General features: G+C 41.0%; 1 protein-coding gene across 1 annotated transcript in view; it reads right to left on the bottom strand.

Moving 5' to 3' along the window:
* LOC116987146 overlaps window positions 1–23,579 on the bottom strand; it is a 61,349-nt gene that overhangs the window by 13,394 nt on the left and 24,376 nt on the right. The window contains exons 6-11 of the mRNA XM_033043026.1: window positions 20,172–20,294; window positions 17,963–18,029; window positions 14,805–15,381; window positions 12,568–12,595; window positions 10,546–10,617; window positions 5,582–5,683 (exon numbers count right to left, since the gene is read on the bottom strand). Of these exons, the coding sequence (XP_032898917.1) occupies window positions 5,582–5,683; window positions 10,546–10,617; window positions 12,568–12,595; window positions 14,805–15,381; window positions 17,963–18,029; window positions 20,172–20,294 (969 nt within the window). The remainder of the gene's footprint in view (window positions 1–5,581; window positions 5,684–10,545; window positions 10,618–12,567; window positions 12,596–14,804; window positions 15,382–17,962; window positions 18,030–20,171; window positions 20,295–23,579) is intronic.

Here is a 23,579-nt window from a genome sequence, read left to right as displayed (position 1 = left end):
CAAGGGAAAACATGTTTGAAATGGGATACAGCAAGAACTATATGTAGACACTGCTTGGTTAAAAACACGGCACAATTTTTTTCTAAAGAAAAAAATCCAGTTTATAGCTTATTTATTACAACTTAAGATATTCAAGGCATGATAGACTTATAGTAAATCAATATTTTTTTCCATTGTCCATCATGTACCTATGGTAATCAATAAGATTAGAGTAAGGTATTTGAGTTTTCAGGAAAAGCAGATGCACAATGATATTGATTTTCAAACTATATTCAATAACTATGTTTGATTGAGAAAAAAGGCAAACCTGAAATTAACTGAAAACATGAAATTCTGAAATTAAAACTTTAAAACTATGTTTTGTTCTGTTTAAACAATGTTGTCTTTGAAAGACTCAGCAGGTAGTACAAATTCCCATTACACTCACACAACCTAGCTTCTTTTAAAGATTTGTAGAAAGAAGGAACTGCAGATGCTCATTTACAGAAAGAGACAGAAAGTGCTGGAGTAACTCAGCAGGTCAGGCAGCATCTCTGGATAAGATGTATGGGTGATGTTTTGAGTCAGGAATCTTCTTTAAGAAGGCCCTTCTTTATAAGAAAGGCTGAGACAGGGCAAAACATCAACAGAGAAGTTGATGAAATTAACACCAAAGAATATTCTTCAGAAGTCTAAACTGGCTTACAGACTATATTTCTTTTCACATTTTTCATCATGTTAGACAAAAGGTTAATGGATTATTCAGTTGTAGTAATATTGATATTGGTTTATTATTGTCACTTGTACATTGGAAAACATTGTTTTGCATGCTATCCAAGCAGATAATTCAATACACAAGTACAACAGGTAGTGCAGAAAAGAGAAACAGGGTGTAGAATATAATGTTGTAGTTACAGAGAAGTGGCAATAAAAAATTGCAAGGGCCACAATGAGGTAAATTGGGATATCAAGGAATACATCCTTAGCAAATGAGGTCCTTTCAAAAGTCTGATAGCGGGAAAAGAAGCTGTTCATGAATCTGGTGGTTTGCGCTTTTGTATCTTCCTTCCGATGGGAGAGAGGAAAAGAGAGAATGACCATGGTGGTTCTTGATTATGTTGATTATGCAGCATGATTGTGTAAAGTAATGATTGACATTACTTTAATGATCTTGGTGTGAAACCATTAACACGAGAAAAAAAAAGAATGCTTGAAATCTTTACTAGACAAAATATTCAACTCTACCCACCAAAATTATGATTGGATTTAGATCATAAGGATATAATCTTCTGTAATCAAAGAAACTCAGTTAAGAAACAAACCGAAAGGCCAAAGGGTAATATTTGCACTCTGTCAGTCAATCATTTGAATGAAGACAAAACAGTTAAAACTGTTTGAGATGTTTTTTTAGTTTAGTTTAGCGATACAGGATATCACCGGGTCATCGCCGATTAGTCAGTAACCAGACCACAATAGTACATAACTGAAGTTTAGTGCAACCAAAATAATGTCTACAGTAGATCACAGTTGCTGAGATGTGTTTAGCGTTGTGCAGTGTTCAAGAATCTGATGTTCATAGAGAATAAGCTGTTCTTGAACCTGGAACTCGCTAGTCTCAGGCTATTATTTTCAATAATAGCAGTGAAATAAGAGTGTAGCCCGAGTGTGATGTGGATCATTAATGACATTAGCTGCCTTTTTGAGGCAGCGCCATCTACAGATACTTTTGATGGTGGGGTGGTGAGTATCTTTGATAAGCCAGGCAGTGTCAACCACTCTCTGTAATCTCCTTCGTTCCTGGGCTTTTGTGTTACAGAACCAGGCTGTGATGCAATGAGTCAGTATGCTCTCTACCATACCAACTTCTACCTGTAGAAGTTTGATAGAGCATTCGGTGGCATACCAAATCTCCTCAAACCACTAAGGAAGTAAAGGTATTGATGAGGTTTTTTGTGATTGCATGTCCTGTGCCCAGGATAGTCCTTCAGAGATATGTACACCAAACATATTTGTTGTTGTCTCTCCATTTAACATCCCAACATTGAAGGCAGGTTCATAAATCCTCTCCCCCCTTCCTCCCCTGAAGACATCAGCTCTTTCGTCTTGCTAACATTGAGAGCAACATTGTCATTCAGGTACCATTCAATTAGATTTTGTATCTCCTTCCTGTACTCCGACTCATTGTTGACCATAGGTAGACACAAAATGCTGGAGTAACTCAGCAGGACAGGCAGCATCCCTGGAGAGAAGGAATGGGTGACGTTTTGGGTCGAGACCCTTCTTCAGACTTATTGTTGCCCATTATTCATTCAACTTTTCAGGCATTGTCAGTGGATTTAAAGATAATGTTAAAACTGTGTCTGTCTACACAGTCATGGGATAGAAAAAAAAAGAGCAGGTGGCTGAGCACACAACCTTAAGGTTTTCCTGTGTTGATGGTCATCGAGGAGTGTTGTTGCAAATTAGTAATGGTGGCTTTCCAATGAAGAAGCCGAGGATCCAATTCCCAGAGTTTGATGATAAGTTTAGAAGTGATGATGGTGTTAAACACAGAGCCATAGTCAATGAACAACAGCCTTAGATATGTGCTCTTATTGTCTAAGTGGTCTAGTGCAGAATGGAGAGCCATCTATATCACATCTGTTGATAGGCAAATTGTGAGAGTCCAGGTCCTTACTCAGGCAGAAGTTGATATGCGTCATAACCAACCACTGGAAGTACTTCATCACCACGGACATCAGTATCACCTGTTGGTTGCCTTTGAGGCATGTCACCTTGCTCTTCTTGGACATCGATTTTATGGATGTCCTTTTAATGCGGAGCCTCACACCTTGGTAATGAGCAGTTGACGATGTCAGCAAAAGCTCTTGCCAGTTGGTTGAATGCGACCTGGTATACCGTTGGGACCAGACACTTTCCGAGGATTCATCCTCATGAAGGATCTTCCGACATCGGCCATGACAACTGTGATTACAGTGCCACTGGGACTAGTGCCCATCGATGACTCAAACTAGGAATAACATAGGTTGAGACATTTTTCTCATGTGGAATCAAGCGATCATAATGGATAACATCAACATAAGAAACTTTTATCTTGAAGCCACGTATTTGCTATTTGAATTGAGCAGAAGAGCTATGTTTATAACACAAGATGTTGTCTGCAGAACAGAACTCGAGTGCAGTGTAGTGTAAAATAAAATTTGGAAGCGATTTTATCCTACCCAAACAGGATTAAGACGATGAATTTATTTTTGATGCACCATGAGAAAAAGAGCAATGCGTGTGCTGTTCCCCAGAAGACTTTAGAGATACAGCGCAGAAACAGACCCTTCAGCACACCAAGTCCGTGCTGACCCGCCATACACTCCTCCACACTCGGGACAATTAACAATTTTACCAAAGTCAATGGGGTGGAAGATTGCAACCGTCACGTGGTCCACCCTGTTTCAATGAATGCAATCAACCTGGCGTGCACAATCAAATAAGATCAAATAGAACAAGTTGTCCTACAACCTTAGGCTGTGCACGCCATACGCAAGGAAAAGACCAAAGCCAATAAACCTACAAACCGATATATCTTTGGGGTGTGGAAAGAAACCAGAGAAAAGTAATGCGGTCAGAGGGAGAACATACAAACTCCGTACAAACAGCATCCGTAGTCAGGGTCAAACCCAGGTCTCTGGCGTTACAAGGCAGCAGCAGCTCTACAGCTGCACCACTGTCGCCAAGACAGAAACTACACTAATCAATAAATACTTTTCTCTTAAGTTTCCACAAAAAACTGAACTTAATCAAATAGTATTGATTAAAAGCTTTCAAGGCTGGTTGGATTTTCAAAAAACGTATTAGTTATAAAACCATCCAAGTATTGATGCAGTAGGATGAAATCTGCGCAGTACCTATTGTGAATAGTCATTTGCACAGGTTTCTGAAGATGTCAGAACAGGGAAAGGATGTTGGCAGTTCACACCAATCTAAACCAAAAAATAAATATAGAATTAAATAAAATAGTAGCATCCATTCAAGACAACAAAAAAAAAAAAAGAGTATTCTCCAAATTTAAATATTAGGTCTAGATGGTACAGAAGGAAGGATTCAATTTAGTGGCAGATTTCCACTTATTGAATACTGTACCAAGAATTAATGTCAAAACTTTATTGCTGATAAATTTTGCAAGATATAATGAACAGATAATCCATTCAACAGCAATTTGCTTTATTTTGGAAAAACTAAGTGTGAGTGTTTTCCTTGGCAGAGATGGTAAAGGTTGTACCCACATCTTGGTGCAACTCTACTATAATAATAGGTCCCATTTTCATCAAGAGAATGTAACACATATCCGTACACACACACATCTCAACTTGGTGGTTCTGCAAAAATTAAACTTTAGTAAATAATGTCTGCTTATGATATTGTATTATCACAGTTAAGTCTAATATATTGTACCATTCAACAAATTTTTTATCAGAAACACAGGAAAATAGTTTGTTCTTTGTAACAGAGACAGGGAATCAGTAACCATCTCAATGAGTCACTACAATTGATGGCATTGCTACCCTCTCTGGAGAAGACGCTCATCGCAGCAAATTCAAATCTACTCATTCTTCTTGCCAGCTTTGTTGTATTATCTTTCCATTTTCCGAATGCCTTGGTGCAAGTATATATAACATGCAAAATTTAGTGGGGTCATTAAAATCAGATTTCCCACTCGCAGGGAAAATAATTACCTGATTGTGATTGGAGTGTCTCTGATGAAAAGTTAGGTGTGAATTCTGCACGGACACTATTTTCTCTCTCACACTTCACTTCTTAATCTATTAACCAGATGGCTAACGAGATGGATAACCAACAGTTCATCACCATGGCAACCCCAGTCTCACCCTACCAGGGATAAACCCTATGTCCTATCAATCCTCATCCACTCTTCATCTTGAAACCAACTTGGCTTCCCATGTTCCAGTTTTGGTGGGGGTTGTGACCCGAAACATTCACTCTGTTTCTTTTTCCACATATGCTGCTTGACTATATTTTCAGGTTTATTTCGGCGTTTCATATTTTTGGTTTACAATTTCCATGTTCTTCATTTGGAAAGGCAATAGTAATTACAAAATATTAACATATTATCCATTTATCATTAATAATTTGTTCAAATATTAAATTCAACTGCAATATCAAACATCAAATATCTTTTTCAAAGATCCATTCTATTTATAGGATGCTCTGCCAAAGTGTAAAATTCATAAAACTCACAACTGAAAGCACATTTATGTCCATAAAGATTTGTATATTTACTCAATTGGAAATATTTATGTTATTCGTTTAGGTTTAAAGAAAGAGATAACAATTAATAAATAAGGATAAATTGCAGATATAAAACAGGAAGTTCAACAACTCAAATGTCATGTACACATTCCATTAACCAAAACATATGTTTCTGATTTCTCAAAGATATTCATAGTACGTGTAGAATGAAAATGGTAAAACAATTATGTCCTCTTCAACCAGGGATTGACTATATTTTGCAACTAGTTCCAAAGTAACAATTGTGACACAACCATATGTATACCCATGGATCATTCTGTAAAATAATTTTAATACTCACATGTCCTTTTCTTTGATAGTAACGGATTAAAGCATCCTTGAAAGCTTTTGTGACTTTCAGAACAAAACTGGCATCAGCTTCACTTTTTATCTTAAAGCTTTGCTGCAAATAAATAGTTACATTTTCAAACTGAAAATAAATTATTAAATGTCAGTTGAAAAAATGTCATGAATGATCTGAAATTCCATTGACCACAACTTGCCAGAATCATCCAAATTAAATCTTAATAATTGATTTACACCCAATGACCCCAGGTTACATCACTGATGTGTTCAGGAGCATCAATAGATGTATTTTTTATCAATCACTGTGCTGGCGAAACCAGTGGCAACCAGGAATAGACTGGTTGACAACCAAGAATAGGGTGGCGACAACTGGAGAGACAGTGGACAGCTCGGAAAGACGGCAACCGGGGCGAGGCGGGTTGGCAGTCCAAACCGCATCCTCTGAGAGGAGGAGACCCAAGTCACACTACAGAAAAACATGGAAAAATACCCCCAGGAGTGACCGAGAAGGGGGGGGGGGGGGGGAGGGTGAGCACCCTAATTTGACGGATCAAAGGCTAACGACTAATGGCAATGGACAAACGACTATGTATCAAATGCAGATGTGGAAAGGTCTGCAAGAACAGCCGAGGCCTGAAGATTCACCAGACCAGGATGAAGTGTTTGGAGGGAGAGGGAGTGTCACATCGCACAGGCATTTTATCTGGTGAGATGCAGCAGGAGCTGGGCACGGAAGCACCCCATAGAGCCCGAAGCCTCCAAGTGGTGCAACTAGTCCCTCAGAACAGACCTCCGTAGAAGGTTCGAGTCAAATGGCCACAGGCCTGCAAGACGGCAGTCTGACATCAGTTCGACGAGGACGTCGACAAGGTGCTAGAAGCAACTGCGAAGGGAGACATGGATCGAAGGCTGCGGACGATGACGACAATTATCGTCAGCCTAGCTGTGGAAAGGTTTGGAGCAGTGGAGAAGAAGCCGGCCAGAACACCTTTCACCATGAACCAACGAGCAACAAAGATCCACAAGATCCGGCAGGAGGTTAAGTCCCTCAAGAAGTAGTATAAAGAGGCCAGGGAAGAGCAACGTTCCCCCTTGGCTGAGCTGCAAACCATCCTGAGGAACAAGCTGCTGACTCTCCGTAGAGCTGAGTGGCACCGAAGATGCCAGAAGGAAAGAGCCAGGAAGCGAGCATCCTTCATAGACATCCCCTTTGGCTTCACCAAACAACTGCTAGGGCAGAAGCGCAGTGGGAGTTTGGCTTGCTCCAAGGAGGTGATCGACCGGCACATCCAGACGACCTACAGTGACCCCGTCACACCCTGATAAAACCACCTCCACCCATCAAGGAGTTTGATAATAGAGGGCCACTCCTGAAGAGAGCACGATCTGGCTCAACCCCTAGCCCGAGCAGAGTCCCCTACTAGGTCTACAAGAACTGCCCCTTGTTGCTGAAACGGCTGTGGAAGATCCTAAAAGTCATCTGGAGGAGAGGGAAATTGGCGCAGCAGTGGCGATTCGCTGAAGGAGTCTGGATCCCAAAGGAAGAAGATTCCAAGAAGATCGATCAGTTCAGGATCATCTCCTTGTTAAGCGTTTGAAGGTAAGATCTTCATCAGCATCGTGGCGAGGCGGCTGACCAACTTCCTCTCCATGAATGGCTACATCGACAGCTCAGTGCAAAAGAGAGGCTTATCTGGAGTGCTGGGGTGTCCAGAGCACACGGGAGTGGTGACCCAGCTCATCAGAGAAGCCAGGGAGAACAAGGGTGACCTGATAGTGCTCTGGCTTGACCTGGCCAACGCCTACGGCTCCATCCTGCACAAGCTGATCCAGAGTCATGGCCAAGCATCATGTGCTGGGCCGTGGCAAATCTCATCCTGGATTATTACAACCAGTTCAGCATGAGAGTCTCATCAGGGTTAGTAACATTAGAGTGGCACAGACTGGAAGTTGGGATCATCATAGGCTGTACCATCTCTGTGATCCTTTTTGCCTTGGCGATGAACATGATCATCAAGTCTGCTGAGCCAGAGTGCCGGGGCCCTCGGACCAAGTCAGGAATGTGCCAACCACCAATCAGAGCCTTCATGGACGACCTGACTGTCACCACTGAGTCAGTGCCAGGAGGCAGGTGGATTCTGCAGGGGTTGGAGAAACTGATTGGATGGGCAAGGATGAGGTTTAAGCCAGGAAATTCAAGGTCACTGGTGCTGAAGAAGGGCAAAGTCATGGACAGGTTCCACTTCAGCATCAAAGGGACACCAATCCAAACTATCTCCGAAAGGCCAGTGAAGAGTCTTGGCAAGGTGTTTAACAGCAGCCTGAAGGATACAGCATCTGTCCAGGCAACCTGTCAGGAGCTGGAGAGCTGGTTGAGAGCGGTGGACCGGTCGGGGCTTCCCGGCAAGCTCAAGGCATGGATTTACCAGCATGGTATCCTGCCAAGGATACTCTGGCCACTGCTTGTCTACTAAGTCCCAATATCCATCGTAGAGAGATTGGAGAGGAAAGTCAGCAGCTTTCTCAGGAGGTGGCTGGGACTGCCCAGGAGCCTTAGCAGCATCGCCCTTTACGGAAATAACACCAAGCTCTAGCTGCCCCTGAAGTCCCTGGAGGAGGAGTTTAAGGTGACTCGTGCCAGAGAGGTGATGCTGTACAGGGACTCCAGCAACCCCAAGGTGGCTCTGGCAGGGGGGGGGGGGGGGGGGGGGGGAGGAGAGATGAAAACTGGGAGGAAGTGGAGAGCCAGAGAAGCCGTGCTGCAAGCGGAGTCTCGGATACGCCACAGAGTCCTGGTGGGAGCAGTGACTCGGGGAAGAGCTGGCCTGGGAATCTTCCCAACTCCCCAGTTTGACAAGGCCAAGGGGAAGGAGAGGTGCAGGCTGGTCCAGGAGGAAGTGAGGGCAACAGTGGAGGAGGAGAGGTCTACCAGAGCGCTTGGCTTGAGGCAGTAGGGAGCAGGGAGCCTGGACAAGGTGGGGGCAGGCCATGGATTGAAAAGTAACATGGACTGAGCTCTGGCAGGCTGAACCACAGCGCATCAAGTTCCTGGTCCAGGCAGTGTATGATGTCCTGCCCAGCCCATTGAACCTCTTCATCTGGGGCAAAGCGGAATCTCCGGATAGCCCGCAATGGTCAGACAAGGGGACGCTGGAACACATCCTGAACTGCTGCCCAAAGGCTCTTGGGCAGGGCCGGTACACCTGGCATCACAACCAGGTTCTTAAACCCATTCCAGATGCCATCAGCATGGGAATCAGCAGCTGTAGACGAGCGCTGCCCACCACCCAGATGATCACCTTCGTGAAGGCAGGAGTGCAGCTGCCAAGGACCACAGCAGCCAGGAATCAGTCAGGAATCCTGGCGACTGCGCAGGACTGGCAGCTTTCTGTAGACCTGGTGAAACAGCTGAAGTTCCCACAGCACATTGCCACAACCAGTGTGAGGCCAGACATCCTCCTGGTCTCAGAAGCGACCAAAAACATTGCCTTATTGGAACCGACAGTGCCGTGGGAGTACCATCTGGAGGAGGCTCACGAGAGGAAGACGAGCAAGTATGAAGAGCTGGTAAGCATGGCTGGAAGGCGAGGTGTATGTCCATCGAGGTTGGCTGCAGAGGTTTTGCAGGGCAATCGCTCTACAAAGCCTTGAGCACGCTGGGCATCAACGGAATGGAGGGGAGAAGAGCCATCAAGAACACCACAGAGGCAGCGGAGAAAGCCTTGAGATGGCTCTGTATCAGAGAGGAGGTCCATGGAGGAGCGAATGGCACCTGAATACAAGTCGTGGTCTGATCAACCACGGTTGGGTTGCCTGGGTGAGGGTGTCAGACGTTGAAAGACCCAAAACACCCAATGACCCCAGGTTACATCACTGATGATGTGTTCAGGAGCATCAAGAGATGTACTTTTTTTTATCAAGAGTTATACACCATTGTGTTCAAACATGGACTGATTTTATACATGAATTCTGACAAATACCAAGTCATGACTCGATGGCCAAAAGAAAGTTATCTTGTTAACATCTGTACATGATAAGCATTAACTATTCTCGATGTAAGTAGTCATGGTCACATTTCCCCACAATTTATATTTATTTCAAATGTTTAACCTACTCAATACCTCTTGCTTGCTTTCCAACCTATCTTCATATTGCCAGCAAAACTAACTACAATAACCTTAAAATAACTGGAAGCCCAGAAATAATTCCTGCAACAAATTCTCACCAGTTCTCACAGAACAGACTAATTATTTTTCTGACAATGAAAGATCCACGATCTACCACTAGGTGGTAGAGTGCACTTGAATTTCAACATGCAGAACCACCATCTCATAAAAAACCCAGCAGACTTTTAGTGCTGACAGAGGTCTTAAACAAAGGTTTCAATTAAAGTACAGTGGTATTACCATACAGCCATACTAAAAAAAAGACACACAACTACATAAAAGTTAACATAAACATCCACCACAGCAGATTCCCCACATTCCTCACTGTGATGGAAGGCAATAAAGTCAATTCCTCTTCCTCTTTATTCTCCCGCAGTCGGGGCAATCGAACCATCCGCAGTCGGGGCGGTAGAAGCTCCTGCATCGGAGAGATCGAAGCCCCCACGGCCGGAGCTCCTGCGATCGGGGCGGTCGAAGCATCTTATGAGGTAGCTCTATTGTGGACAGTGGGATAGCCTTGTATATTAAGGGTACTGAACCAAGTCAGAGTTGAGATATGGATCAATTATAATCGGACTGTAGGCCGGTGGCTTGAGGGATTGATTGTCAAGGACCAGAGATTACTGGGAAGAACACATCTTAATCTGGCTAAAAGTGACCAAACAATATAATTCAACTTTCTACCTCCAATCAATTAGCAATGCATAATATGCATACTTTGAATTCCAACAGATTAAACTCAGTTCCCAGTTTCATTACTTTGCTGGCAATAGCAACATTAATTTATGCTTACCAAATAGTCATATAGTTTCTTTCTTTTAAGATCGACCACATCTGAAAAAATCTGTGGTTGGGCAAAATCACTCTACAAATTGGAAGGAAAAAAAAAAATTTAAAGATGACATTTTGTTTACACCAGATATCTTCATAATATATTCAACATAAATGACAATGCGCCACATCAACAAAAATAGTTACATATAAAAATAGATTTGAAAACAGAGAGAGCTTGGACCCCAAACGCAGAGGCATGATCTTCTGACAATGCTAAGTCAACAATTCTTTGTGTTCTTCAATGCACTATGAACGGATTTTCATAAAATTATAGTAAAAAAATTAATATATTAACTTTTGTATTCCGAGGTCATCTTTTTTCAATATTACTTCCAACCATCTCAAGATATAAAAATGTCCTCCAAGTACAAAAGCGTACATTCAAGTGCAAGAATAGCGCAGTTGTGCTGTGGTACAGTTGTTGCCTTACAGCACCAAAGACCCGGGTTCAATCCTGACTATGGGTGCTATCTGCAATTCTACTGTGCTGTAGGAAGTTTGTACGTTCTCCATGTGACCATGTGGGTTTTCTCTGGGTGCTCTGGTTTTCTCCCACACTCCATTGACGTGCAGGTTTGTAAGTTAACTGGCTTGTGAAACATTGTAAAATTGTCCCTTGTGTGTAGGATAGTTACTGTACGGGGGATCACTGGTTGACGTGGACTCTATGGGCCGAAAGGCCTGTTTCCGTGCTGTATCTCCACGATCTAAATAGTATGTTTTACTGTTGATGCATTACAAGGCTATATATCTATAAAACAGAAAAAATAGATTTTAATGTCTTGTGCATTGGACTGCAAAACCAAAACCAAGGAAAATTAACAAGGAGAAATATTTATTGAGAGACCTTGACATAGACAGTAGATTCACAAAATGAGAAAATGTGACAGTTCCTAACATGAAGTTAAAAAACCCCAGAATTCTCCAGGTACCAAGTAATCTTTATTATTCGGTTTAAATATGTTATACAATTACTTTTTTCAATGTGTCCACTTAATGCCTTAACCTCTTTTGGTTTGATTTGATCAAAAAAGTTTCTAAAATGCTGGTCAAGTTATGCTAAACAGAATGTATAAGCAAAGGCCTGGGCTGCATTTAAATACATTTGGCAGAAGTGGTCAAAGATGAGGCGCAAGAAAGAAGAAACAAATTGCAGAATGACATATTACATTAAAAATATGTTGAGAAAAAGACTGATCAGAAAAATGCAAAGCAGATCAAGACAAGTGACAAGATTTGCTTCTGCAAATAAGCATGGCAAACAACAGTAGAAAAGTAGTGCAAATTCAAAAGGCCTTGGTCAGACAAAGACTGGAATTCAAACAACATTTAATTCAAATATATTCAGAGCAAACAAAAAAGGCAAGTATGAAATGTAAGTGATCAAAAATGATGTTAAAGAAAAGGACAATATGCTTCAAGGAGCAATTCCATTGATTTGAGATAATAGCAGAAAAAGTGACCTTCTGACGCTAGCTGGTTACAAATAGACTACCAATCTTAGTGGCAATGTTGGTAGGTCATAGGAAACAACAGCAACAATCAAATTTATGAGCCGTCATCAATTGAGAAACAAAGCCAGAGCAGAAAACAATGTGCTGTCAATATATCGACCATGCAAGACTGAACTGATAGATCATAGATCAACTAAACAATGAGCAAAAGAATGGGTTGCTCATTAACATTAACAGTTTATGAAACATGCAAAGAGTATTGAATGGGAGATTTCACATTTTCTATATTAACAAGGTGTATGAGTGAGTGACTCACGTGCTTTGTAGTTACATTGGGAGTTCCAGGAATGTGTTGAAAAATGCAGACAAGGACAAATTTTGGGTGGCTTTTTAAACGAAGCAAGCATAGAAACAATGGTCCTAATGGCTACTCTGTGCGATATGCAGCTATAACCCAATAAACAAACTTATATAATTACAGTTTCCGAAAACTCAGACCACTTAGATCCATTTATACTGTGACTTACCTTCTGCTCCATGCAGTAGTCTACTTTCCTGCAATATAAATATTAAATGTTGAGCAACATTCATACATTTGGAAGATTTAATTAATTTGAGCATACAACAGAATATCATGTTTGAAAATTATTTTACAACAAAAATGAAAATATATTGCTGATTATAAGAGTGACCAAAGTTTGATTACAATTAGAATAGTTGAAAATTGTCATTGAATACTGATAGTATAAACAATATTCTTGATAAATCCCAGAATCTATCACATAAAAGAAGCAAATATTTCCATCCTGCATTCAAATTCACTTGGACCACCTCCAACCTCCTTCTTCTTTATTGATATCGTTGTCTCCATCACAGCTGATAGCCTATCAACTGATGTCTATTATAAACCACCTGACTCCCACAGCTATCTAGACTACACTGCTTCCCACCCTGCCTCCTGCTCCAACTCCCCGTTTTCCATCTCCACTACATTTGCTCCCAAGATGAGGTGTTCCATACCAGGACACCCGAGGTGTCCTCATTCTTTCCTGAATGGGGGTTCCCCACTTCTATCATAGATGAGGCCCTCACACACATCTCCTCAGTATCCCGTAGTTCAGCTCCCCTCCCCCCCCCCCCAGTCACAACTGGGACAGAGTCCCCCTGGTCTTCATATTTTACCCCATCAGCCATCACATATCCTCTGGCATTTTCGCCACCTCCAACGGGATCCCACTACTACTACTACATCTTTCCATCTTCACCGCTTTCCACAGAGATAGTTTCCTCATGAACTCCCTGTTTATCCCTTCCCACCCAAACCATCCCCACTTCTACTTTCCCCCGCAACCACTGGAGATGCAACACCCGTCTCCTCCCTCGACTATATCCAAGAATCCCGACAGTCCTTTCAGGCGAGGCAGAGGTTCACTTGCAACTCCTCCAACCTCATCTACCGTATCCGTTGTTCTCAGCGTGGACTCATATATATATATCAGCGAGACCAAGCGCCGACTGGGCGATCGTTTTGCTGAACACCTACACTCAATTTGCCTTGGCCTAGGCGATCTCCCGGTTGCCAAACATTTAAATTCCCCTACACATTCCCAAACTGACCGTTCTGTCGTGGGCCTCCTCCATGTCAGAGTGAGGCCACATGCAAATTGGAGGAACAACACTTCATATTTCGCTTGGGCAACTTACAACCCAGTGGTTTGAATTGCTCCAATTTTAAATAAATCTTGCATTCCCTCTTCATCCCTTTACCACCCTAGTCATCCCGTTTCAGTTAATATCCCTTCGTTATCACCTCCTCTACCGCCAACAATGAAGCATTGTGGGCTCCTTGGCCATCTGTGCCGGATGATTTGTTCTATACCTTTTCATACCTCTACTTTCCCTCTTCCTTGACTGCAATCTGCAAGATCATCCCAAAATATCACATTCCTTTTCTCCAAAGATGCTGCCTGACCCGCTGATTTACTCCAGCATTCTGTGCCTATCGTTAGAGTCTTATATCGGCTGAAGATGTTAATCAGATTGAGAGCAGGACCTGTAGTACATCAAATAAACTTGTATATGCTAATTATGCATATACAATATATATGCTAAATATGCTAAGTGGTTTGTAGTTGCATGCATTGAGAGTTCCAGAATCATACCAGAATTCAGTGGCAATGAAGTTGGGGAAGGTTGTGGGGACAAAAATAAATCGGCATCTGCAGTTCCTTGTTTCTATCAGGAGCAGGAAAATACCATTTGCCTAACCTGCCATCAGCAAAATCATGGCTAATTATCCGCCTCAGCATCATTTCTTGCTTTGGTTTGATTCCCTTAATATTCAGATATCGATCAATCTTTGAGCAAACCCAACAACTGAGCAATGGAGTAGAGAATTTGAAAAGCTTCACCATACTCTGCATGAATACATTTTCCCTCATCTCAATCCTAAAAGACCTATTACTGTTGTGAGACTGCTCAGCCAGGGAAAACATTTTACCTGGATTCAACTAGTCAGCTCTTGAAATAAAATTAAAAATCTCAGTAACTTTTATAGTCATTTTACAGCTATCCGATTTTCAAATTTATGAAGTACAATACTGATCAATTTCAGTTCCCCAATCAATGCTAAGTTCTCACAAATTGCCTGGAGGTGCATGCTAATGAAAGAACATAGAGTTTGCAATAGCTGCAATGTAGTAAAACAAGCTCATACCCTTTTCTTTTATTTTTAACAAAGGGGATTGGAACAGTAGTAACCTACCCAGTTTGTTCTCTTGCACTGTATTCATCCTCATATTTTCGGTCATCTTTCCTGTAGTTAGTGCCTCTACCATCACCTTGATATTGAGGCTGCTCATTTTTTCTTACATTCGAATACCTATCTGAACTTCTGAATTCATTTTCAGATTCCCGTTGGTGGACGTTTTTCCAATCATCATATCCAGATGCTTCTTGTACGTGATCTTCCTGTGGTCCTCTTCTGTCATCACATATTCGTTTGTTAGAATATTTATCATAACCTACAGTGGATTCTACATATTGTTCTTTTTTGTCTCTATCCCAGTCAGTGGAACCACTTGAAACTGTTCCTCTGTATTGCGTTCTGTTATATGTAAATCTGACAGTAGCTCCCATATTTTCTTCACGCACGTCTCTACCATCCCTTCTCAAATCAGAATATGTATCGGAAGTTCTGACATCTGCTCCATACTGTCCACCATCTCTTGGAGTTGAAAACATTATCTCATTTCTCACCGATTGCTCTCTTAGGTTTCTTATACCTTCCATCAAATTTTGTTCCATTTTTACAGGGTTTTTCTCCCATTCCTGCTGCCAACCTTATCCAAAAAAATAAACAGCAGTCAAATGATGTTTCAATAAAACTGAAAATTCAGTTACTATGATTATTGATTAATAGTCTAGGTTATTCTAATGCTATTCTGGCTCTCCTGAAAGTCTCCCTCTTTTTGGCACTTTACAATTTTTCCTTAGCTTACTAAAGTGAGACACCTACTAAAATTTTAAGCAACAATTAATAAATTTAGCAGCATATCCAAGATAATTTTTGAAAAGCTTCAAATCAGAACATCTTATTGGAAGAGATTTTCTCATAAATATTGTTAGGTATGTGATAATTAGCATATGTAATTAGTCTTGTGATGTCTTGTGCAAGTACGCATGTGCGGGGGAGACTCAAGGTGGCGTCCTGGAATAAAGAAGCTTGTAAGATTACTCCCGTGTCTGAGCCTTATTTAAGTCTGTTCCAAGCATCCAAATACACAACAAATAGCATGTAATTTAAAAAAAAAATACATGTAAAGATGGATATAATAAAAAATCAAAATTATATTTTATAAATTCAGAGATACTGGAAACTGGAAACACTCGGCAGGACAGGCAGCATCTGTGGAAAGAGCAACAAAGTTACAATTTCTGATTGAAGATACTTCATAAGAACTGGAAAATAGAGAACAAGTTAGTTATAAGTTGTGGAGATGGAGGAGGGATGTATAGGACAATGGGAATATCTGATAGGCGAGACCAGGGTTGCCATGAAAATTGCATGTACAAATCCTCGAGTTGGTAAATTAATTAAGGCAGTGGGAGAATTAAAAGAGTTTCTTTCAGGAGGCAGGATAGGACGAAATATACGTAATGCTAGAGTAGAATCCTGAGGGAGCCTATCATTTCCCTGGGATGGAGACAGAGATACAAAAAAAAAATCAGAGATGGACCAAGTAAAGGTGAGAGCATAGTGGAAATTGTCAACAAAAGTAATATTTGAATTCCACATGAGTGCAGGAATCATTCAACCCTTTATCTCGTCCCTTCCCAAAATCCAGGACACAGGTGGTGCAGTGAATAATTGCTCTTTCTTCACTTTCAGAACTCATGAGATGGTCTCCTCTAAAACAGAGAAACTAAACATAGAACTCAGTTCACAAGGGCAACCCTGAGCTTCCAATTATCTGTCACTTTAATTCTCAATTCCATTCTCACCCTGGCTTGTCGATGCCCAACATCAGCTTAAAAATCAATGTCTTGTCTTCTATTTGGGAATGTTGCAATCTTCAGGATTCACTAACAAATTCAAAAATGTCAGGTAACATATTCTTGATACCAGCTGAACTGGCCAGTTTCACTGCATAGTTATATCTGTAATATTAAAATCTTAACAATGTTTTATCTGATCACATTGCCTCATCTGCAAGGCTATTCCAAGATCCTCCTTTTAGAGTAGTTCTCAGTAATAACAATTGCTCCAAGTGGTGCTTTAAAAAAATGCATGCTGCTATACAACTACCCAAATTTGTCGGGTAACTGCAATTAACTGCTCCATGAGTTATACAATCGGTGGATTGGAGGCAATATCAAAGGGATTGGCTGTCAAAAAGACTAACTCAAGATAAAGTAAAAGAAAACAAGCTAGAACCAAATTAATTAAATGCCATTTGGAGTAACTTACTAAATCGTTAAGAAACCAGGATTCTGATGAGAAAGATGAGTTGCAAGTTCAAGTTCAAGTTCAAGTGAGTTTATTGTCATGAAATAGTATTGGTACAAAAAAGTGCTGGAGAAATAAATGGCACTGAAAACTGGTATATCCTGATAATCTGCATCCCAGAGTACTTGATGTAGAAGCTATGGAAATGGTAGATTTATTTCTTGACCAAGAAATGCTAGGGCTGCACACAAGGAAGGCTCACCGGATTGATTTCTAGTCACGAGAAGAGATTACGTCAATTGGTTTCATTAGAGTTTAGATTAGAGAGATCTCATAAAAACGTATACAATTCTGACAGGAAGTCGAAAACCAAGGGTGACAATTTCAGGATACATGGCAAGACATTTACAACAGAGATGATGGGAAATGTTTTCTCTCATACGATAGTGAACCTGTAGAATTCTCTACCATAGAAGTCAGTGAAGATTTCTGAATATATTTAAGAAGGAACAAGACAATTTCTATACGAAAAAAAAGGACTTTGGAAGCTTAGAATATGCCATTTACATAGACAATCAACCATAATTGTATTGTCAGGCAGAGCAGACACAGAGCACTAGACAGCCTATTCTTCTTGTTTTCTAAAATAAATAAATTGTCAAAGCAATTTTCCGATGCAACAAAAACAGTAAATTGATCGCGAACAATGGGAATCAAGTGTTAAAGAGATTTCCTGTGTCGATTGGCTTCATAGTCACTGATATTACATTTGACATTAAATGAATACATAAATTGTGCTGAAAACATACAATTAAGAATATAAAGAATTAACTAAAATGTAAATTGCTGTTAAATCATCTAGATTTCACTAAATGTTTCTGTTCAAATTTTTGCTATCCTAACATCGCAACTTATTTCTTCTTATCAATAAGATTTTGGTAGATATTGAAAACAATATGATGATGCTTACTTACTGTTGCTTTGAAATGGAACTCTTTCAACCATACTAATAGTGCAGGGCGGATTGTGTCCTCTGACAACCTAGTATTTACCAAATATCCAGAAATCAATTCAACTGAACAAAATAGTTGACCCATTGCATTTTTCTGTTTTTTACTGTATGCCTATCGCAGTTAATATGTTGGAGAAAAACAGCTGATGGGTTACAACTGCAAAAATATTAGAATTATCTTAATTGTTTTAAAATGTCAAATCATTCCTGGGAGCAAGCAACATGAAACTATAATGCAACAACAGAAAATGGTGGAAATACTCAACAGGTTAGACAATATTTGTGGCAAAGGTCTACGAATTTCCATTGGGTTCTATCACCCCCCCCCCCCCAAAAAGCTAGCGGGATATAGAGGAACAGATAAGTAGACAGATTATTGAAAGATTCCAAGGCAACAGGTCTTAATAGTTTCCTAGCCGGCAACTTCAACTTCACTTTCACCAATATTGACTGGGACTTGATCAGTGTCAAAGGCTGAGATAGGGCAGAATTTGTGAGGCGTAACCAAGGGAGTTTCTCAGTGTTTCAGTGGAAGAGCATTTTGAGGATGGTGATTACAACTCCATAATTATTTAGATTGATTTGTATAGGGAGAAGGCTGGACCTTGTGGGAAGGTACTAAATTAGAGTAATACAAACTGCAATGCTATTAGCCAGGAACTCGGGAGGGTGCAGTTGTTATTGGGTAACTCCTCATCTGACATGTAGGGGCTTGTTTAAAGGCCAGTTGATCGAAGTTCAGAACTGGCATGTTCCAGTAAGGGGGAGGGATAAGGATGGCAAAGGAAGGGAACCTCAGATGACCAGAGGTTGTAAATTTGGTCAAAAAGAAAAATAAAGCACATGCAAGGTTTAAGAGGATGCAATCAGACAGGGCCTTTGAGGAATATAAAGAAAACGGACAGAACTCAGCAGGCGATTAGAATGGCCAAAAGATGCCAGGAAATTAATTTGGCAGTCAGATTGGATTGGATTTACAAACTTGGATTTTCAGAAAACCTTTGATAAGGTACCACATGTGTGACTGCTATACAAGATGGCACATAGTATGAGAGGCAAAGTACAAGCATGGGTAGAATATCGGCTGAGTGACAGACGCAAAGAGTGGGAATAAAGGGGGCTCTTTCTGGTTGGCTGCCATTGGCAAGTGGTATTCCCTAGGAATCAGTGTTGGGTTCATTACTTTTCACGTTATATTCACGATCTAGATGAGGGAATTGAAAGCTTTGTGGCTAAGTTTGCGGATGATGCAAAGATAGGTGATGGGGCAGGTAATGTTGTTGAAGCAGGAAGGCTGCAGAAAGATTTTGACAGGTTGGGTAGGGAAGTAGGAAATGGAATGCAGCACAGCAAAGTGTACGGTCGTGCACTGTGCTCGTAGGAATAAAGACATGGTCTATTTTTAAATGGAGAGAGGATTCTGAAATCTGAGGTGTAAAGAGACTTGAGAGTGCTAGTGCAGGATTTCTAAAAGGTTGGACTTACAGGGGCAGAGACCCGGGTTCGATCCTGACTACAGGTGCAGTCTGTAGGGAGTTTTATGTTCTCCTCGTGACCGCATGTGCTTTCTCCGAGTGCTCCGGTTTCCTCCCACACTCCCAAGACGTACAGGTTTGTAGGTCAATTGGCTTTGGTAAAAGTTGCAAATTGTCCCTATTGTGAAGGATTGCTGATCGGCATGGACACGGTGGGTCGAGGGGCCTATTTCCGCGCTGTATCGTTAAACTAAGATAAGGTGAGGAGGAATGAAATGTAAAGCTAGACAAAGGGATGTAGGTGGATGAGGGAGGGAGCGAGAGCGAGAGCGAGAACGGGGTCGGTATGATCAGAGAAATGTTGTGCACGTGGGTGGGGCACAGGGAAGGGGGGGGAAGGGAGATGATTTATTACCTAAAATGTGAGAATTTAATGTTCAACCCAAGTGAAATACAAAGTGCTGTTCCTGCAGTTTGCATGTGGCCTCACTCTGGAAATGGAGGAGGTCCTGAACAGAAAAGTTGGTATAGGATTGGAAAGGTAGTTAAACTGTTAAATTTGTTTGCCTACATCTTATGTGTAAATATTATTTAATAATTAAAATATAATTCAGTTGTTCAACTATACTTAACTAAATAATACCCGTAAAATGAAGTTAATAATCATTGTCAATGAACTATTGTAATATAATTTACCTGTATGCTCTTCTTTCCTTCCAATTTCTGAATAATCGCAGCTCTTTCTTTAATAATATCACACAATTCCTCGTGCTTTAGTTTACTTGCATCCAACTTCATAATTTCTGGATATTCTTTTGTCTTAGATAAAAATGACAGTAAAGATGATTATTACAATAATGGTACTTATTAACTCTTAATCTCCATGTTCCATCAAGATGGTAAACATAATTTTATAATCAGAGCAAAAACTTGTTATTATGGGCTTTATTAAAACAAAATATAATTGTAGCATACACAGATGAAAGAAATAATGGACCAAAACACAACATCGCCACAAAAAGGTGTAAGATGTTGAAATTTCAAGGCCCAGTTCTTGGAATATACCCAACATTGACAGAAGGCAGAAATTTGAGGGCAGAAGTAGGGCAGTGTCCAAAATATCAAGGAATGTATATTTCCAAATCTCTGACAATTGGAGGCATTTAAAAACTATTATACTTCATATAAATAATGAATAAGATAAAGTTAAAATAGAAAAGAAAGTTCTATAAATATTTATAATGATAAAATTCCCTAAAAATCATTAAAATATTAACACAAAGTAAAATACTAAAAACAAACCATCTCACATTTCAAGAGGCCAAGAATTTCAAATGAATGGAGTCTCCAGGCTGAATGTGGAGAATCCAACCAAGACCAGGCTAAAGCAGCAGAGCGGTAACGAATGTGGCTGCATCTTTCATTCAATGAGTCCTGGACTTACAGCAGAGCTGTAACTGAAGAACTCCAGGCCCAATTCAATGCGAATGGATAAACACCAACAACTGTAACAGCAATTTGGCTCATTGGTTGAAAAAGAGCAGCACTAGATTCAGATTAAGAGATTACAGCACGGAATTAGGCCCTTTGGACCACTGAGTCCGCGCCGACCAGCGATCACCCCGTACACTAGCTCTATCCTACACACTAGTGACAACTTACAATTTTACTAAAACCAATTAACCTACAAATCTGTACGTTTTAGAGTGTTGGACGAAACCGGAGAACCCAGGGAAAACCAACACATTCAGAGAACGTAGAAATCCCATACAGACAGCACCCAAGGTCAGTATCGAGCCAGAGTCTCTGGAGCTGTAAGACACTGCGCCACTGTGCCGTCCCCTTCAGAAAATTCTGATAATCCAGTAAAACCATGGATTTCATGGGGAGCTGAATTTTTCAGTCAACTATCAAGTTTGGCATAAAATAAAAAATGCAAGATATCAACCATTTATAACTTATGACAACCTGTCCAATGACCATTGATAGTCAGAGGCAGTACCTTCGATCAGTTCCTCATTGTTAATCAACATCATGGGAATCAGTATCGACTCAACTGAAATATCTATGGTAGAAGCTTATCTTGCTGCACATAAAAAACTGCCTGCAAGAACAGGTTAGGGGCCAGGCATCCGGGTGTGAACAGTTCATCACCTAGCATCCTCAAGACTATCCACCATCTACAGGCCACAGGTTAGAGGTATAATGAAATATTAAATATTTGCCTGGATGAGTGCAGCTCTTACAAATGTTGAAGGTAACGCCATCCAGGACACAGCAGCCTGCTTGATTTTGATCACACCCACTAACCTGGACATTAATTCCCTCCACCACTGGGGTACTCTGGCTGTAGTGTGGAATCCACCATGGCCAATTCTTATAAAATTCAATGCAATTATTCACCTAGCTTTCTCCACCAGATCAACAAAATTCAGAAAACTTACCACCAAAAACAATGCTAGGAGGACCCAGGAACATTGCCGCTTGCAGGTTCGTTCTAAGTAACACAATTCTTAACTGGCCTTTCTTTGTCACCAAAATCTAAAAATATGTTTACTACCAACCCCTCCAGCTTGTCAGGTGGTTAATCTGCCCTCACCTCATATCATACTCCTTCTGTCACATATGTGCTTACCTAACTTGTCTATGTTTCCTTGCAGACCCTAGGTCTCCTTACATCATTTTTCACACCTAATTTGACATTGTCAGTAAATTTGGGATTCATTACAATCAATCTCTTCACCCGAGATTAATATATTATAAAGAGCCACAGATCCACCATTAATCACCAAGATATTTTCACCCTGTTGGACATATTACATTCAATGTGATCTTCTATTTTCCAAATAACTGCCCCATTTACACTAGTCCCACATCCCATCATTAAAGAATTCCAATACATTTGTCAGATTTCCCTTCCACTACAACACACTGGCTCTGCATTATCAACTTTTCCTTGACCTACTTTAGAGCTATTTATCATTAATTGTATCATCAATTATACACCAATGTGGTGGATGAGAATGGAGAATGTGTACACAAATCTCTGCAATACCAGGAAGGACTGGTTTCTTATCTCACTTTCCAAAATAGAATAATGTTTACTTTATTTTTAAACATTTCTTTACATTCCTTTGCCATTAATACCCACTGCCTCGTTGACTGTTAATTTGTTTTGGGGATCTTGGTCCTTCGGTCAAAATGCAGCCCTGTCGTTTAAAAAACACATCTGCTCAGGAAGCACATTGTCGTACCAGGAATCTGGTGTGGTCCCACTGTCTACTGCTAAGCCAAAAACCAACGGTACTAATCCTCATCTTTATCCATCAATAAATCGCTGCACAGCTTGGTCTGAGAGTGACCATGAGGCTGGGTCAGTGGCCTGCTAAAATGTGAGGCTCCGAGTGCGTGAGTGCAGGAAATTGCTGGTGACCAGAATAACCGTTTCATGTAAAAGGACATAAGGTGCTGAAGTAACACAACTGATCAACGAGCATCTCTGGAGGACAAATAAAGGTGGTGTTTCAGGTCAGGATCCCTCTTCGGATTGACCCACAATATCACCATTCTATGTTCTCCAGAGATGCTGCCTGACCAACTGAGTTACTCCAGCACTTTGTGGCCTTTTGTGTAAACCAGCACCTGCAGTTCCTTGCTTCTACCTATTTCATGTGTTAACATATTTCCCCGTGGTAACATGTCCAACGGTTGATGCTGGCCCTTACATTTGTTATCACAGAGAGCTCATGATTTGGGCAGATCAGTGCAAATGCAGCAGCGTCCATGATATCCAACAGGTGATAATGAAATGTAGGAAGGAACTGCAGATGCTGGTTTACACCGAAGATAGACACAAAATGCTGGATTAACACAGTGGAACGGGCAGCATCTCTGGAAAAAAACAGTAGGAGACGTTTTGGGTCTCTTCTTCAGACTGGGCTAATAATGTCCTTGTGTTGACAGAAGAATCGGGCCGTCTGTCAACACAAGGATCGGTGCTGCCCCCATCAGCCACTCAGGTCCAGTCGTCCGAGCAGCCAATAGACAATAGGTGCACGAATAGGCCATTCGGCCCTTCGAGCCAGCACCGCCATTCACTGTGAT

Source organism: Amblyraja radiata, chromosome 2 (genome assembly GCF_010909765.2).
Source record: "Amblyraja radiata isolate CabotCenter1 chromosome 2, sAmbRad1.1.pri, whole genome shotgun sequence".
Classification (NCBI taxonomy): Eukaryota; Metazoa; Chordata; class Chondrichthyes; order Rajiformes; family Rajidae; genus Amblyraja; species Amblyraja radiata.
This window is presented reverse-complemented; position numbering and strand designations above follow the sequence as displayed.